General features: G+C 48.1%; 1 protein-coding gene across 2 annotated transcripts in view; it reads left to right on the top strand.

Annotated features, from left to right (window-relative positions):
- Nucleotides 1–18,450, top strand: part of DOCK1 (dedicator of cytokinesis 1) — a 527,045-nt gene that overhangs the window by 459,737 nt on the left and 48,858 nt on the right. For both annotated transcript variants that reach the window (XM_060033849.1, XM_060033848.1), the window contains exons 38-40: nt 1,673–1,792; nt 17,000–17,089; nt 17,960–18,064. In XM_060033849.1, the coding sequence (XP_059889832.1) occupies nt 1,673–1,792; nt 17,000–17,089; nt 17,960–18,064 (315 nt within the window). The remainder of the gene's footprint in view (nt 1–1,672; nt 1,793–16,999; nt 17,090–17,959; nt 18,065–18,450) is intronic.

Below are 18,450 nucleotides of genomic sequence, written 5' to 3'. Positions count from 1 at the left end.
GTTAAGGCTATTTTGTCAAAAAAAAACAAGGGCAATAAAAACATCAGCCTTTCGCCTAGCAACCAAGTCATCTCATCTCATTGTTTAAGTGGAAGGTGTAAAGGAGTTTTGCTTCTCCATTCAGTACTTTTTTAGGTGATTTTAAACTCCAAGGAAGTTATTTGGCATCCAAACCTTCTTATTCTTATTTATCTTATTGTAGTTACGTTTCAGAATCATGTAAAATTTTACTTTTACCCTTCGTAAAAGTAGAAATCTGGCCATGTGGTGAAAATGTCACAATTAATTGAGTTTGTGACTCCCAGTTATGGTTGGGCTACGCACTTCTCCTTTGAAGGTGAAAGAATTTGCAGCAGCGTAAAGGTTTCTCACTCTTACTTGACACTCCAGGTGCCGGAGAGCCCATCTGGCCCCATAGCCCTTTCACCCTGTTCTCTGGAGCCCTGCGGTCCAGCACGGAGTGCTCCAAACCCCTCTGGCTTCGGGAAGGTGGGAGGGGGTGTGTGCTGTGAGAGCCCGCCTCTTAGGGAGCCTTGCACTTTTGCAGGCCTGTCCCTCGGGGCCTTTGCCCTCTGCCCCAGTGGTTCCTGTCCATTTGTCTTGCCCCCTAAAATGTGGCACCACAGCTGGTCCCATTGCTCCCGATGTGGCCTGGCCAGCCCTGAGTCCAGTGGGGGACCCCCCCACCCCACTCCACTGTGGTCCAGGCAGCCTGCAAGTCCGCTGCTTTCTTGGTAGCATCCTCGCTGTCCTGTCTTAAAACAGGGTCAAGACCCACCTCCTGAGTCCAACTGACGAGTGAGCCCATCCTGATTCTTTCCTCCGAGGAGCCTCTGCAGAACCCCTCGTCCTGCCTCCCGCCCTTAAATTGCCCATGAAATCTTTTCTGCAGAGTTATTATATACCCCTGTGCTCTAATTTGTAATAGCACTCTCTCTGGGGCAGGCATCTTCTGACTCATCTTTGACCTGGTGCCTTGCACATAGTAGGTCCCCACCAAATATTGAAGTTTATTAAACCCTATATTTAGTGCCGTTGATTTCTTGAGCATAAGTTTAGGAGTTTAGGTGTCAGATGAGCTTGCCTTCACTTTGATGCATCCTTCCTTCATCCCGTAAGTCCACTGTCACGTCCACAAACGCTGGCCGAGCCCTGCCTTTGCGACAGGCAACGTGCCTAGAGCTGAAGATCCCAAGACGCCTCCCTGTCTGTAAGCAGCTTTCTTTACGACCTGTAAGTGGAATCCATGTGCCTTCTGCTGTTGATTAAAATGTTGAGCAGCACAGGACTGAGGCCGCCGCCCAGGGATGCCCCACTTGAGGCAGCCATAGATCACCCGGTTCCTCATTCTTCTGGAAGGTTCCGAGGCATCATGGGCAAGCTGACAGTTCTGTGCTGTCCAGAACCTGCCGGGTTTCTCTTCTGTGTGAATGTAGACTGAGCTTTGCCGCCTTCTTTCTTTCACTCGTCTTGAGGCCTCTGCACAGAGGTTCTGCCCTCAATTCCAGACCCGGCAGCCTGCTGGCGGCAGCTCCAGCGACCCCCGGAATCATGGCCCGAGCACCCACACTGAATTCAGGGCTTACTGTGTGCATTCTGACCTGACGGTAGGGAAACGGTAGGCCTGGCCATGCCCTCACCTGGCACCGCTTACGCTTTGCTTTTGCCTCAGTGGTCGGAGGACGTGTGCGCGGCCCACCTCACCCAGCGGGACGGGTACCAGGCGACAACACAGGGGCAGCTGAAAGAGCGGCTCTACCAGGAAATCATCCACTACTTCGACAAAGGCAAGGTAAAAAAAAAAAATGCAAATTTTCTGGTGTTTTCCTCTTTGTGTGCACCTTCTTGCAGCGTTGTAAACACATTTTTTAACACATGGTGTTTGTGGTACCAGAAATTTGTTACAGATTGCGTATCTGAAGGTTTTATGCAGGACCCTCCCGCTGGCGCTTCTAAGTAGAAATCCTACCAAGAATAAAAATCAATCGCCCTTTTGTAGATGCTCTGCTGAAAGTTAGAACTGAAAAGCACAAGTATTTTCACAGTCCTTGCCAGAGAGAACCCAGGCTGGGACGCTGATTTGGGGGAATTTCTGGCTACATTAGAGCTAATGCTTTCCTTTGACAGTTTGCGTTTTTCTGTTGTCACCAAAATATTAATCCCATGGCAAGACCAATATCACTCATTTTGGTGGCATCTCCATTAACTGGCTCAAACAAAATTATTTAATCTGTTGACTTCTACTAAAAGGAAACCTGCCATCATTTTAATCAGCCAGTAATAGGTCTCATCACTGTAGTTCATGTGATTCAGATAAATAGTAACTATTAATAAAAAAGGGGGGGCTTCCCTGGTGGCGCAGTGGTTGAGAGTCCGCCTGCCGATGCAGGGGACGCGGGTTCGTGCCCCGGTCTTGGAAGATCCCACATGCCGCAGAGTGGCTGGGCCCGTGAGCCATGGCCGCTGAGCCTGCGTGTCCGGAGCCTGTGCTCTGCAACGGGAGAGGCGACAACAGTGACAGGCCCGCATACCGCAAAAAAAAAAAAAAAAAGGGGGGGGGCTTCTTCAGTTAAGAAGTTTTTAAAATCTGCCACTAAAGTGGCTTCTAAGCTCATTCTGTGCCTTCCTCGGGATTCTTAACTCATCCCAGTTACCAGCCTTTTTTTTTTTTTTTTTTTTTTTTACTTTTTTACCTTGAGAAAAGTTACCAGAGAATTCCACGACGGTACCTGTATTCGTTTCTTAGGGCTACGGTAACGTAGGCCTACCCACTGGGCAGGAATCTGTTCTCTCACAGTTCTGGAGGCTATAAAACCAAAGTCAGCGTGTCGGCAGGGCCGTGCTCTCTGAGAGAGAATGATTTAAGGGGAGAATCTGCTTCCTGCCTCTCAGTGTCTGGTGATGCCGGCAGTCCTTGGCTTGTAGATACATCACTCCAGTTTCTGCCTCCGTATTTGTGTGGCTTTTTCCCTGTGTGTCACTGTGTCCAAATCTTCCTCTTCTAAGAGCACCGATTATTGGATTTAGGGCCCACGCCATCTAGTGTGACCTCATCTTAACTTGATTATGCCCAAAGACCCTGTTTCTAAATAAGGTCACATGCACAGATACCAAGGGTTAGGACTTCAACATATCTTTTGGTGGGGGGACCCAGTTCTACTCCCAGCAGCACCCACATTGGGAAAGGATGGTGGCTGACCCTTTTTGTGGTTGTCGACATAAATCAAACCCTTTTGAGGAGATCATGTGTGTTTTATTTATTCCCTGGGGTCCTTGACATGGGACAAAAATCAAAATGTTCAGAATAGCATGAGGATTGGCCAGAGGCCACTTGGAAATGGTCTGTGAATTATACCTGGTCCTATAGCAAAGCAGAATATATTTCTTCATAGAAATGAGATGGTTTCACAATTAAGGCCAACTGCTAAAATTTTATTAGCTTAGCCAGGGGAATTCTGTTTCTCGACAGACTGCTAGAAAAGTGGAGCCGTTCCTTCCCCCAGTGGCTTTCTGGCTTATCATGTTTTTGAGAAGGGTAATCAGGTGTTACGGAAGGGACAGGAGGTGGGACCCCAGAGCGGCCCAGGAAGTCTGGGGCCAGAGGAGGTGGGACCCCAGAGCGGCCCAGGAAGCCTGAGGGCCAGAGGTCCTTGGGGCTGAAAGAGTGTGTGCCTTCGCTGATAGTCATTGTGGGTTCTCACGTCCTCTGACAGCGCTGGCCCCGAGATCTCTCCCACCACATCTCAGCTCTCCTCCCTCCCTCGCTCCTTAAATTCTGGCCACACCACCCCTTCTGGGTCCTCATGCACCCCAGCCCTTCCTGCCTCTTCCTGGCAGGCCTCTGCTGCTCCTAACCTTGGCTCATTTGTCCTCATCCAGCTTAATGTCACCTCTGCTCCGATGCCCACAGTGGCCTCTTTTTTTCCCGTATAGCACTTAACCACAATTTGCAGCAGTAGATTTGCACGTGTGTTTCTTTAGCGAGTCTCCCATAGGCCATGAGCTCTGTGAAGATAGAGGCCACACACGTGCAATCCCTCACAAGACATGTAACTCTCAGAGCCGGGCACGTAACACAGGGGCGTTTGTTAGATGAACAAAGAAATCAGTGAAAGAATGCAGGAACAAAGGAGTGAATACTCAGCTTTTAAGGGTGATTTCGGACAGATGAGAGGTGCTCATGGACAGCAGGACAGCTGGCCTTCAATAAATAATAAATTGAGGAACCAAGTGGGTTTGGTTTTGTTTTTAGCCAGAGTAGCCTCATACGGAGGGAAAACAATGAACGTGTTCGGTTTAGCACGGTGGTTCTCAACCAGGACCCTTTCAGGTCATCATGCCTGGGGGTGTGGATGTGACTGGCGTCAAGTGGGTCAAGGTCAGGGATGCCACTCAACATCCTACACGGCGGACAGCCCTCACCACACAGAACTATCCAGCCCAGAATGTCAGTAGTGGCCAGGCTGAGAAATCCTGGTTTCGAAAAAAAGCTAATTCAAGTGATAAAGCACTACAGGCAGAAAGAGAAAGGGGCTGAAGGAATGTTCTCACGTGTTTCTGTGTTTTGGAGGAGACAGAAGGATGGCTCTAGTAAAGTGAGCACTTAGCTCACCTGGAGTCAGGAATGTTCAACTTGATTGAACTTGTTAATCAAAACTGAGGAGAATCGTCTCCACAGCAGCCGTTAGAGGCGTACTGGCAAAAGAGACTGAAAAGCCGTTTTTGAAGGCCCATAACTTCTCCACGAGGACGTTAAAAAGAAACGGAAGTTCACGCATCTTTCTGAGGCTAACATGAGGGCGAGGGAGAAAATTTCATCAAACAAAATTTCAAGTACCTGGATGATGAGCCGCGAAGCAAAAAAAAAAAAAAAAAGTCGTTTTAACATCAACGAGCATTAAATTTCCTGGGGAAAAATTAACAGAAGGAAGTAAGTATCTTATTAGCTTGGATGGGCTGGAATCTGCTGGGGTTCCAACCTCTCACCGTCTCAGTGGTGCTACACAACCCAGGTTGATTTCTCACTCCTGCTGCCGGTCCCTCCTCACTGCTGGGGACCCAGATGAGCGCAGGTCCCAACACAAAGGAATGCAGCCTCAGAGGGACAGCGAGTCACTGCCCGGCCCCTACACACTCGGCCCAGAAATGACACGTGCGTTTGTGCTCGTGTCATTGACTAAAGCAGATCACGCGGCCACAACGAGCTTCAGTGGATGGGGACGTGCCCGGAAGGGAAGGCAATGTACGTAGCGCCTGCATCTACCAGGTAAACCAGGTAAACTACCAGGACGTTGAATCGGACAAGCGAGGCGGGGTTCTAACCTAGGGCTCTCAAGGCACGTGGAAATTGCCTAAGTATATGTGTGTCCTAAAAAGGTACTATTCCCTCTAACCCCCCAATTACACAGCTTCCCACAGCTGGACATGTGAGAATAGCGCTGTCTCTAGAACCTGGTGCTGGGCAGCTCCTCCGTAGTTGAATTTCTTCCTCGGGTTAGGGAGGGGTTGGGAACGACGTGACTGGGCTGGGCAGTGCAGGGGCAGCTGCACCTGAGAACTGGTTCCAGCTCCCTGTGGCCAGGACGCCCGAAGTCTCAGCAGGTGGGGAGTCAGGGTGGCAGGAGGTCACAGCAGAAGGAAAGTTTGCTTCTTCATGCCAGATTTAGAATCACATTCATTAAGGAAACAAGACCGAGACCTGGTCTTCTTATACCTGCCAGGTGTTGGGTATATGCGGTGTTCTGGGAAAGAGCATCCTTCGTGCCTTCTCTGGAATAAGACAATGGCTGAGGTCATTGCTGCAGATTCAGAACTTGACCTTGGGAAGGACTAGATGCACACATTTCTGTGCTCTGTGCCCAGACTGAAGTTTTGTTTTTTGGGTTTTTTTAATTGAAATATAGTTGATTTACAGTGTTGTATTAGTTACAGGTGTACAGCAAAGTGATTCAGTTTTATATATGTGTGTGTGTGTGTGTGTGTGTGTGTGTGTGTGTATATGTACATATGTATATTCTTTTTCAGATTCTCTTCCATTACAGGTTATTATAAGATACTGAGTAGAGTTCCCTGTACTATACAGTGGGTCCTTGTTGGTTATCTATTTTATATATAGTAGTGTGTACACGTTAATCCCAAACTCCTAATTTATTCCCCCCCTTCCCCTTTGGTAACCATAAATTTGTTTTCTATGTCTGTGAGTCTATTTCTGTTTTGTCAATAAGTTTATTTGTATCATTTTCATAGATTGCACATACAAGTGATATCATATGATATCTGTCTTTCCCTGTCTGGCTGACTTTACTTAGTATGATAATCTCTAGGTCCATCCATGTTGCTGCAAATGGCATTATTTCATTCTTTTTTTGGCTGCGTGCTATTGCATTGTTTATATACCACATCTCCTTTATCCATACTCATCTGTCGATTCTTGGGGGAAAAAATATCTTGAAATGGGTGATAGTTGGCAAGTGATTCAGCCCATGGGAATTTGAAGGAAGGCTGCTCACTGTGGGGTCCTCTGGGTAGAGGTGCCCAGGGAGCCAGCCCTCCTATGATGGGCGGCTCCGACCTGAGCTGTCTGCTACAAGAGTCACAGGACCCATGCAGCCGTGAGCACCTGAAACACGGACAGTCCAGACTGAGACGCACCGTCAGTGCACAGCAGCACTGGATTTCTAAGGCTCAGCCTGAACAAGAGACTTGTTATGAGCTGAACTGTGTCCACCAGAAATTCATGTTGATGCCCTAATCCGAGTACCTCGGAAGGTGACTATCTGGAGGTAGGGCCTGATCCAATATGACTGAACTCCATATAAGAAGAGGAGATTAGGACAAAGACACACACTGAGCAAGGACTAGGTGAGGACACGGGGTGGGGATTTGTCTCACAAGCCAAGGAGAGAGGCCTCAGAGGAAAGCATCCTTCTGACAACTCGGCCTTGGCTTCTCGCCTCCAGAACTGTAAGGAAATAAATTTGTTTAAGACGTCCAATCTTTGGAACTTTGTTATGGCAGCCTGTCAAACATCTCATTAATTTTGTGTTATTGATTCCATTTGAAAGAATACTTCAGGTATATTAAATATTACTAAAATTAATTCCATTTTTTTAAGAGTTTGCTCATTTTTAAAGCTTTTTCCTTTTTTTTTTAATAAATTTATTTATTTTTGGCTGCGTTGGGTCTTCGTTGCTGTGCCTGGGCTTTCTCTAGTTGCTGCGAGCGGGGGCTACCCTTCATTGCGGTGCGCGGGCTTCTCATTGCGGTGGCTTCTCTTGTTGCGGAGCACGGGCTCTAGGCATGCGGGCTTCAGTAGTTGTGGCACGCGGGCTTATTAGTTGCTCCGCGGTATGTGGGATCCTCCCAGACCAGGGATCGAACCCGAGTCCCCTGCATTGGCAGGCGGATTCTTAACCACCGTGCCACCAGGTCCCTAATTCCACTTTTTAAAATGTGGCTACTAGGAAAATCGTACATGTATCTTGGCTGATGGCTCCACTGGACACTGCTGCTCTGAGCCAAAGACTTGGCTTTTGTTGAGAACGGTGTCTGCTAGCACATCCATCCACAGGCTGCTGGTAGGTCGAGGCTTTACTGCATGTCCTTTGGAGTCATCACAGGCAGCGGCATTGCTTACGTGCTCGTTGGGATATATTCCTTACACTAAATGAATATTTTGAAAAACTGAAATAAATCTAAGAGAATTAGGAAATGGGAACCAAAGCCAGGAGATAATAGAATGTATGTCAGAATGACAAGGGGAAGCATGATCACAAGCACCAAAATTGGATTTTTTTTCTTGTGACCCAGTGTCATTTCTGTAATTTGAAATAAGTGTCCAGCGTATGGTTGTTCTTAGCATTAGGGGATTTGGAGGGATGGGCATGTGAGGGGCTCTTTTATGAACAGAAGGTCCTCTGAATGAAATACAGACAAGGCATGGTAGGCAGGGAAGGAAAGAGTAGAAACAGAGGCAGTTATGAAGATAAACCATAAGAAATCAGGAAGAAGCAACATAGCTTTGTTGGAGCAAGATGGAGTTTTCTGGTACTTATGTATTTTATTTTCAAAATTTAGAATTATGCCTCTCAGTTGTTTTCTTCTGTGCTTTGACCAAAGTCTATTATAATCTTATTATTAGTTTCCCAAACTCTTAAGGATGAGTCACGTTTTCTCACTGTGATTTGTGTGTCCAAGTGCCTTCAGGGATGAGTGTCACCGACCGACTAGCTCTAAGGTCTGCACCTTCTTGGCCAGGTTCTACCTGGGACACTGCTGAACAATGTGGGTCTCTGAGCAGAAGTCAGCTCATCCGGCGTGTTTTCCTCATGAGCTCTCAGCCTCCCTGGACTCCCAGTCCAAGATGCATCGCCCACATCCACCCCTGCCATTCTGCTCCCCGGGCCACCATTCTGGGCTCTAACAAAGTGGCCATGACATCATAGCTTGAATCGCTCCAAGGATGCCCAAACCTCAAGGTCCCCCAACCTCCTCTACAGGCAGATCCAGGCTTCTACCTGGCAGGTGAGGCCCCTTACAGCAGGGCTCTGCCCATGTATCTACCCTCTCGTCACCCACAGCATCTTGCCTCTTTCTGAACATGCTTTTTGATTCCCAGCCCCGGGACCTTCTGTGGTCTCCCCCGGATGGGAACGGCCCCTTCTCACCTGCTGTCTCTTGTGGTGACTCCTTCCCACCTCCTACGCATGTTTTCTTGCTGTCTCCACCTTGGAGCCTTTCCTGCCCCCCATGCAGAGAGAGTCCTGTCTCTGGGCTCTCCCTTCCCTGGCCTATTTCTATGTATCCTGTATCCCCTCCTTTGAGTATCTCACACTTTAATGGTCCCCTGAGTCCCCTGGGGATCTTGTTAAAATGCAGATTCTGGGAACTTCCTTGGCGGTCCAGTGGTTAATACTCTGCGCTTCCACTACAGGGGCGCAGGTTTGATCCCTGGTCGGGGAGCTAAGATCCCACACGCTGCATGGTTCGTCCAAAGAAAAAGAAATGCAGATTCTGATTCACTAGGTCTTGGGAGGGGCCTGAGGCTCTGCATTTCTAAGCAGCTCCCAGTAATGGCAGTGCAACTGGGCCAGGGTCCACCCCTGGGTCACCAGGTCCTGCTTTGACTGGAGCTCCTTGGGGACAGGGCAGGCTGTGTCTGACACTTCTGTTTGTCCCTCTTCGGGAGCCCTGTGCTGCACCCAGACTGGGTATTCAGTCACTTTTTTTAAGTAGACTGTTTTTTAATAGCAGTTTTTAGGTTCACAGCAAAATTGAACAGCAGATATGGAGAGTTCCCATGTACCCCTGCGCCATCCCCGACATGTGCAGCCTCCCCCACTGTTAACAGTGTCATTTTTATTGAATTAAGCACATTCTGGCCAATGCTTGAGCAAACGCTGGAAAAGGCCACCGTCACTCAGACATTCCACAGAGTTCCTAACATGGGGCTTTTTTTTTTTTTTTTTTTTGCGGTACGCGGACCTCTCACTGTTGTGTTCTCTCCCGTTGCGGAGCACAGGCTCCGGATGCGCAGGCTCAGCGGCCATGGCTCACGGGCCCAGCCGCTCCGCGGCATGTGGGATCTTCCCGGACCGGGGCACGAACCCGTGTCCCCTGCATCGGCAGGCGGACTCTCAACCACTGCGCCACCAGGGAAGCCCACATGGGGCTTATTTGTCTCACGTGTGTGGTCTGGCCTCCTGACGCAGACTCTGAGCCCCAGAAACGTCTGAAGGGCATCCCCCTGCCCCCCACTCCTGCCCGGCAGCCCCAGGGGCAGACCCCTGTCCTCATTCCAGAGGTGCCGCTCTTGGGTGCCTTTTCCGCAGGCTTGACTTGGCTTACGTGCTGCCTTCATTATAGAAGTTGTGGATGGAACAAAGACAGATTCTCCCAAGACCCGGGCCGGCTTTTCCTGCCTGGACTCCCAACAGAACCCAAGGCAGATTTGTGTCCTGGAAACCGTGAGCGCAGGCCCTTAAAGGAGCGGGTTCCCACCCCATCCCTTGGACGCCAGCACCTGCGGGGACACCCCAGGGCGCCCGCCAGAAACTGGGGTCAGACTGTATTAAAAGTCTGTCTGCCTTTGTACTCTGAAAGCAGCAATGCTGAATGGATTTTCTTCTCCTTCGTATTGGACACTCCAGTTTTTGAATTATGCTCTGTTATCTTCCTGTATTGCTTCTTCACAAAAATCATTCTTTTCCTTTTGCTTTTCCACCGTTTAAAAGGGTTCTGAATGTCTTTCAGCCCAGCTTTTGGTCTTTTCATCTGTTTCTTTCTCTCCAAAAAACATCATTTCCATCTGTTTCCCTTTTCATTCTTCTGCACTTTTTCCTTCCTGGGCTAATAAGTACTCCTTGCTCCTTTTCCTTTCTCTTTTTACCACCTGTTTTTGCATCTCCGGAAGCCCACTGTCGGGTTTTATCGTGGCAGTCGAGCGTTCTGTCCTGAAGATGCTCTGAATTGTCTTATTGTGTTTGGTTGAGGCCTAGTAATTTTCAGTGGAGCCCTTAGTTCAAGCCCTGCACTGAAAGTTACCAGGCTTCCCTATGGAGGGTGTGTCTAAAGTGGAAGCCCTGCTCTCAGGAAAATGCAGTCAGAGGGAGGGAGCCAGTATTAATGAGCATTAACCTCCTCGAAAGCCAGGAAGCAGCCTGGTAGCGTCAGCAAAGGGGGCACGTAGCCGACAGCCCATGTGATGTATGAAGCTCTGGGATGCTTTTCAGCTGGAGCTCTGTCTTCTTTTCCCTTAAAATAACCTCGCCTTGACGAAGATTGCACTTTGCCTTGTGCCCAAGTCAAAAGAGGAGGCATCTTGCATCATCTCACGAACTAAAAATAGGGGTTTGGAAGCAGGTTTCCACTTCTGATGAAATGGTTGGATTTCTTTTCTAAGTATTGGGGGTGACATTTTCTCATCCTCTGAGTTTCCTTTTAAAAACACAGCTGTCATTGAGAGGAATTACAGGTGCGAGCATCATATCACCCTCTTCTTGGTCTGTTCTCAGCATTTCCAGAATTTTCAAAAATCCTGACATTTGCCAGAATCTGTTCAATTAGCAAGAATTTGGCTGCAGTGCTCAGAGATCATGTGTTAATTATGATTCGCCCCCGAAAAAGAGCGATTTATGATCAGAGCATGAGAAAATCAAGGTTTAGAGTCGGTAACAGCCCTGCTGCCCCACGCCCCGCCCTGCAGGACCCCTCACACGTGTTTCCACCACCCAGCCTCCTGGGTGCCAGGTGCCACCTGCATCCATGAATTACGGGGTGCAGGGAGGGCGGGAGGGCAAAGGCCCACCTCGAGGCGTGAGCAGGTAAGTACCAAAACCCTCCTCTGGTCTGTTGCACTGGTAGGCGCTGAGTCAACCTACCTAACAGGTATGGGAATGATTCCCTCTTCTGAGGAGAAAGGGGAGACTTCCTTGTCCCTGAGAAGGTGACATATAAACTGGGTCTTGAAGAATGAGACAAAGCTTGCCAGATGATGGCTGGGAGGGCAGGGATTCCAAAGACTGGGAATCACACTGGTCAAGACCAGGGCTCCGGAAGACATCTCGCTTTTCTGGAGAAGCCGAGAAGCCTGTCTCTCGGGGGGGGGGGGGGGGGGGCGGTGAGGAAGGGGTCCTGGGAGACACAGATGCAGAGAACTTGGGAGCCAGTCTGTCCATGGCCTTGTGTGTCTCCGGAAGATTTGACTTACCCCATGAGGCACAAGAGCCAGTGAGATTCTATGAACATAGGCAAGGGTGCCTTTATTTTCCTCTTTTCAGGGAGTGATTTTGGCTCCAAGGTGACAGAAGCCCTGGGGGTGGAGGGGGCTGGAGCAGTGGTCCAGGCCTGACCTGTGGTGGCCCAGGGAAAGGTGGTGGCAGCGGGGATGAGGAGAGGCGGGTGACAGCTCCAGAGACTTGAAGTCAGCTGATCACACAGTGTCTCTCAAATGGGGTCAATGTCAGATGTGTGAACACCCAGAGGGGCCGGGTACCAGGCTGGCTCAGACACCGGGAGCAGAACAAGCCTCACGTGGCTGCAAAGCTGGCAGGGAATGACTTCTGATCCGTCCAGGGAGGTGTTACTTCCTTCCAGGCAGTTCGAGCAGCTCCGGAGTGATTAGGCTCCATTCCCTCACGTGTGAATTCTTTTTCAAAGTAATTGATTTTCCAGCTAGTGATAGCCAGGCTGTGTGGGGCAGCTTTGACCCCGTCACACCCTCCTGCCCCGGGGACAGCCCTCCGTGATCATGTCCAAGGCCTCTCTTCCCCCACTCAGCCCGGGATCCCCCACCCCATCCAGGACATCACTCTGGCCCGTCCGCCCTCTCCCTGACAAGCAGCACTGTTTTCCTCTCCACTGGCTAATACACACTTGCCTACAACCATGCCATGATTTCTCCCATCTTTAAAAAAATTCTCTCTCGTTCTGACTCCCCTCGCCAGCTACTGCCTGTTTCTCTTCTTTCTCCAGCCCTCCTTCAAGAGCTATGTGTACACTTCTGTTCCTTCTCTGTTCTCCTGAACCCACCCCCATCACAGGTGCCCAGTAATTATCTACAGAATGAGGGGATGAGTGACAGGATGTGTCCCTTCTCCTTCCAATCAAACCACCAAGGAAAAGGCAGCGGTATCTTTTGCTGTCTGGTTTAGGCTTTCTAAGGGCTTGCAGAACTACAGATGTCCTGGCTTAAAGAAAAAGGAAAAAAATCCTTTTTTTTAGGAGGAAAAAAAAAAAGTTATGCCTTCTCCATTTTTCCCCGGGGCATTAAAACTGAGCAAACCATTTTCCATTTGGACTAATAAAGAATTGCTGTGGGGAAAAAAGGAACATGATTTCAATGGTCAGTAATTCTTGAGTACCTGACTGCACCACAAGGCAGGATTTGTCTTCGAGTCGGTGTAAGAACCTTTCCAGCAAGGCTTCCTAAGTCCAGCCCAAGTCCCAGATCCCACTGGGTTTCCTGCCCTACCAGAGGGCAGCCAGCCCATCTGACCCCCTTTCTCAGGCTCTGGCTCTGTCATGTGTGCGCTCAGAGAGAGGGTGGCGTCGTTACTACACGGTTGGGCAGCTTTGATGCAGAGCACAGAGCAAATGCTCCATTGCAGGGGCTGGAAGAGTGGGGCCTGACTCACTCTCAGAAATGTCTTCAGAAAGTGTCCAGCCTTTGCTCAGATTAGTGGAGATCAGCTGAGAACTGCAGGAGGACCCAGGATGCAGCTTGGCTCAGGGAGAGATGGGGAGGCCTAGAGAGAGTGGAGGTGCCCATAAGGAGTCTCCATTCTGTAAGAAGAGGTTGCAGCAGCGCCGGGACTGGCTGGGTCTCCTCTCGGCTGGACCACACCCCTTGGAGTCGCCATCCAGACTTATGACACACATCTTTCCTGGGGAATCCAGCCCATCATCATCAAGGGACTGGAAAGAGATTCTCACTCACGTCATTCCTGCAGTGAAGCACTCACTGGCCAGGGCATAAGGCTAGTTCTGGGCCACATGGGTCCCCTCCAGTGCTGAGGGCCCTGAAACAGTGCTCTGGAATCTTCCACAGCATTGGCTCTTCATCCATTTCCTGTGCAGGGCACTGGAAATTTAGAGGGTGATTGAATATGACTCTTTTCCCAACAGCTGCCTGGAAAGCCAGATGAATTTTAGAATGACTGCAATAAGAGCATCCCATAAAACATCTTCACTGGTGAGGGACTTAGCTAGTTAGCGGGTTAAACCGCGGTTGCACACCAACATCCCGGTGAGTCATCACTGGCCTGAATTATTTGTAAAGGGTGTTTGTCCAGGCTGCCATCTTGGTTTTCATCCGCTGCCTCCCTAATCCTGTTAGATCAACGTTGTCATTCTACCCAACTGGTCACTCGTCAACCTCACAGTTCTCCGTAGGAAAGCAATCGCTGATACGTGCTCTGCAGCCACTTCAGTCTTGGAACTAACGAAGGAATTTCATCAGAAAAAAAAAGTTTTCTGTTCATGACACTTGCAGAAATGGGACTTCCTGGAAGCGAAAGGTTCAGAAAGAAAAGGTGATCATCTCAAGAGAATGTAGCTGAGATCATCTGATAAAAAGAGGAGGTGGGAAGAGTGTGCTCTGTGTTGGAAGTAAACGAACAAGGCCAAGGATGCTGTAAGATGGACTAAGGATTTCAAATCAGAAAGTAAAGCAGAGCGTTGCTAGGGTGCTTTTTCATTTGGGGCTGCCTACTGCTTGTCTAAGAATGGAGCCAGGGTAGGGCATTCAATCACACAGGCTAAAGCGATTCTTCCACCGAGATCATCTAAATCTCGATCATATTGAATCTGTTTTCTCTCTGGCACGGAAATATTTTCCAAGGTATTCACACGGGAAATATGAGCAACCCACACTCTGTAGAGCCCTAGCCAATTAAAAGTAGATGAAAATCTCCTTAATGCAGAATCCTTTAAAACATTCCGGGGTGTGGGGGGTGGAGAGGGGAATGTATGTTTATAGAAAATCTGATAAAGAACACAACTGTGTAACCTCTGGGTGAGTTGGATAAAATATTTATTCAAGACATATTTCTTTTAAAAACAATTACTTTTGATAGTTTAAAGCATCTCGTCTGTCATTTAGGATAAAAATAGATTAAGCAGTGAATTAGAAGCCCTAAGATTCTGGGCAGCAAAGAGAGTGGTGTATTAGCTTGCAGAAAACTAAAGAAAAATCAATCGAGTGAATGAGAACTACAACTAAAGGTAATGATTTCTTTGAAATGGAAATGTACTAAGGGAGGAATTGGTCACTGGAGCTTAAAAGAAACATTCCAAGTGGAGAAGCTCCCTCTTCCTAGAAATATGAGCTTCGGCTCTGGCAAAGGGCATGCGCTAGCTGGAGCAACAGATGAAGATATTCAAAGGATGCAAAGCTTCAGCAGGATGAAGGAGACAGGTGGGGTTTCTTGGGAAGCGAAGTGTGTGGTTCTAGGAAGAGCATCTCAGCCACTTTCTCTCTTCCCTGGCTGCTGGTCCTAACTCTGAAATCTTTTTCTACTCTGGGCTTATTTTTAATACTTTCAAAGTATTAAAATGCAATTTCAGAATAGCTTTTTCTCATCAAAAATAGCAGATGGTTTATTTAAGTAGCAGCTATGTAAAGAGCATTTTAAGTCTATTGGGTGATTCAGTAATAAGTAAGGTCCTTGATAGTGTGGTTCTACTAAGAAAAGGCAAAGACTGGCAGGCAGGTGAGGGTTCAGTGCCAAGGGTATGCCAGTTATGGGACCCGGCTCCCTGTGTTCTCAGTGAGAGCCTGGAGTTAGGGACTAGCTTATCATCCTTTAAAACCCATTCCAGGAGGAGGGGGTGCGGGGCAGCTGGAAGTGCTGGCACATGGTCATTGTTATGGGCTCAATGTTTGCATCCCTCCAAAATTCATATGTTAAAACCCTAACCACAATGTGATGATATTTGGAAGTGAGGTTTTGAGAAGGTAATTATGTTTATATTGGGTCATGATTAGCGTGGGGGGCCCCCATGATGGGATTAGTGCCCTTATAAGAAGAGGAAGAGAAAGATCTCTCCTAAGGCCATGTGAGCACACAGTAAGAAGGTGCCTGTCTATGAGTCAGGAGGTGAACGCTTACCAAGAACTGAATCTGCCTACACCTTGATCTTGGACTTCCCAGCCTCCAGAACTGTGAGAAGGAAATACCTGTTGTATGGGATTTTGTTATAGCACCTCCAGCTAAGTCATCGAGAGCAAGAACTCCAGAAAAAGACCAAGCTGGGGCGAGTACACCGCACTGTGTGCCCTTGGGCAGGTAACTTACCTGTCTGATCCCCAACTTCCTTATCTGCCAACCAGGTGTAATAAAGATACCCACCTGACAAGGCGAAGGACTTTAACAAGACAATGCAGGTGGCATCTCGCTGGAGGTAGAATAAGCTTGCAGTCACTGCCCTAACAGTGCTACCACTTTGTGGGGACGGTTCCAGTGGAGAAGTGAGCGATTCATGTCTGGGGACCCAGTATGTGGGGTGGTGTGACACTTTCCTGATTCTAAGTGAATAACCTTCATTTCTGTTTGAGAAACATTGTTGAGCAGGTCCTGGGCTCCATACGGTCCAGAGGTTTTGTTAATGCTCAGGGCCTGCCCTCAAGGGGCTTATAGTCCCTGAGGAGGAATGACAAAGGAGCATTCCACTTTCAGTACATTACCCAAAGTTTTTTTAGTAGGGGAATCCTGGGTCTTGTAGGAGCACAGAGGAGGAGGGTGGGTGGCACCCAGGAAAGCTTTCTGGAGGAGATAGTTCCTCCATATTTTCCATGTTCTTTTCAAGTAAACCACTGTAATTTATTTTTCCCAAGGAAAACAAGGGAAATTCAGGCCTACCACATGTATCAGTAAATTAATCCAATGTGTCAAAAGTTTATCAGCATTTTAATAAACGTTACCTGATTGGGAAACCCACTTTTAAACCATTACCGTAAAAAATTCTCCCTTTCGAAACGATGGCAGATTTTACATCCTGACGGTATCTGCAAACATAACACGAACTCCTTGCAAGCCTTCATTTAGATTTGAAATAGATCCTTGTCTTTCTGACCACTGACACATAGAGCTTATTAAATGGGATGATTTGGGAAAGTAGCAAAATCAGGCCTGTGGTTTCTACGCAAACGCTCCTCTCAACCTCGCCCTGTGGTTTCCTTTCTGAGCTCCACGGCTGCTCCGACAGATGGATGTCAGCGGCCAGCAGCAGGCGAGGCAGGACTGGCCGGCTGACTGCTCCGACCAGGGGCAGTGGCCAGTATGATTGATGAGCCAGTAGCTGACCAGTTCGGTCAACTGATGCCGGAGCCAAAGGCCATGAGCCTCTAGAAAATATCTGTATTTTTCCAGTGCTTTCAGATTAAGCGAGTGTATTTCCAGCTTGTTTCATCATGAACAGTTGTGTTGCGGCATATTACTCTTTGACCACAGGATTCAGGTTTGAGTTTCTCTTTCCCTTGTTGCTTTCTTTTCCCTCACAGATGTGGGAAGAGGCCATCGCCCTGGGCAAGGAACTGGCTGAACAGTATGAAAACGAGATATTCGATTATGAACAACTTAGCGAATTGCTGGTAGGTCTTTCTTTCTCTTTAAATGAACAGGCAATCTCAGCTTGTTCTTCTGGAATTTTTCTTTTCCTTTGAACGTTGGGATTCTCCTTCATTTTGTCCAGGAGGACACTTGATTTATTTGCTGGTTGATTCTGGCCCACGAGTATTCACTTTTTATTCCCCAGTGAGCTTTTTCTGGCCCACGAGTATCCACTTTTTATTCCCCAGTGAGCTTTTGTAACCAAACTCTAAGACGCCTCTGAACGATTTATATGTGAACAACTGCTGAGTCTAGGTGTACGTTGGTCTTGATGGCCCAAAGGTCTCCAGGAGTCTCCACTCGTTTAAAACTGTGAGCCTGTCCACAAGAGGGGGATGGATGGAGGCTAGCCCAGACCTTTCTCCTGCCACAGAAGCTATCGGTTTCTAACTACTGCTTTCTCTGCTGTATCATTTTTGTATTCAGCAGATCGACTTATGATGTTGTGATGTGTATCATGAATGTGGAACAGCATTCTGCCCTTTTAAATTCTCTTGAAATGTATCCCATTATCTGACTGATACCTTTTTTAAAAAAATCCTAAAGATCAGACATTTAATCAGAAGAAAAACCATCTCTCTGGTGCCTCTTTGGTTATGAAAACACCTATACATCACAACTGGTTGCTGAATTTGGCTTTTTGGTCAAATTCCCCTGCTGAATGTTGGAGGGTGAGTGAGGAGTACTGTCAAAGCTTCGTGGTGAGATTAAATTCAATGCCTGCATCAGCACCACTCCCCCACCTTCTCCCCCTCTCACCCACTAGAACTGCCAAAGCTGGAAGAATCCAGATGCATGGATGTTCAACTACTCCATTCAAACCTGAAATGCATTTCCTTTCTTCCTTTCAGAAAAAACAGGCTCAATTTTATGAAAACATCGTCAAGGTGATAAGACCCAAGCCTGACTATTTTGCTGTCGGTTACTACGGACAAGGATTCCCCACGTTCCTTCGGGTAACTTTGGATTCTGTTTTGATTGGGTCAGGATTGCTCCCTGGGCAGCGAGCCTCTTCCCTTTCCAAGGAAGAATTTGGACTTCGCATCCGAAGTCCGACTCTTTGTATTATTTTAACAGCTCTGTGCTTGACTTAGGGTGCCAGAGAGGGGCTGATCATATTTTTTGATTGCATATAAACTTTCCATCTCATTTTTCCCAAATAGAACTCCTGTTCAGACATTTATCTGTATTTTTAAAATTATGGTTGGAGACTTCCCTGGTGGTCCAGTGGTGAGGACTCCGCACTTTCACTGCCAGGGGCCCAGGTCCAATCCCTAGTCAGGGAACTAGGATCCCACACGCCACATGGCACGGCCAAAAAAAAAAAATTCTGTAAGATCTA

The sequence above is a fragment of the Delphinus delphis genome, chromosome 16, assembly GCF_949987515.2.
Source record: "Delphinus delphis chromosome 16, mDelDel1.2, whole genome shotgun sequence".
Lineage (NCBI taxonomy): Eukaryota > Metazoa > Chordata > Mammalia > Artiodactyla > Delphinidae > Delphinus > Delphinus delphis.
Note: the sequence above shows the minus strand (reverse complement) of the source record. Positions and strands in the feature narration are given on the sequence as shown.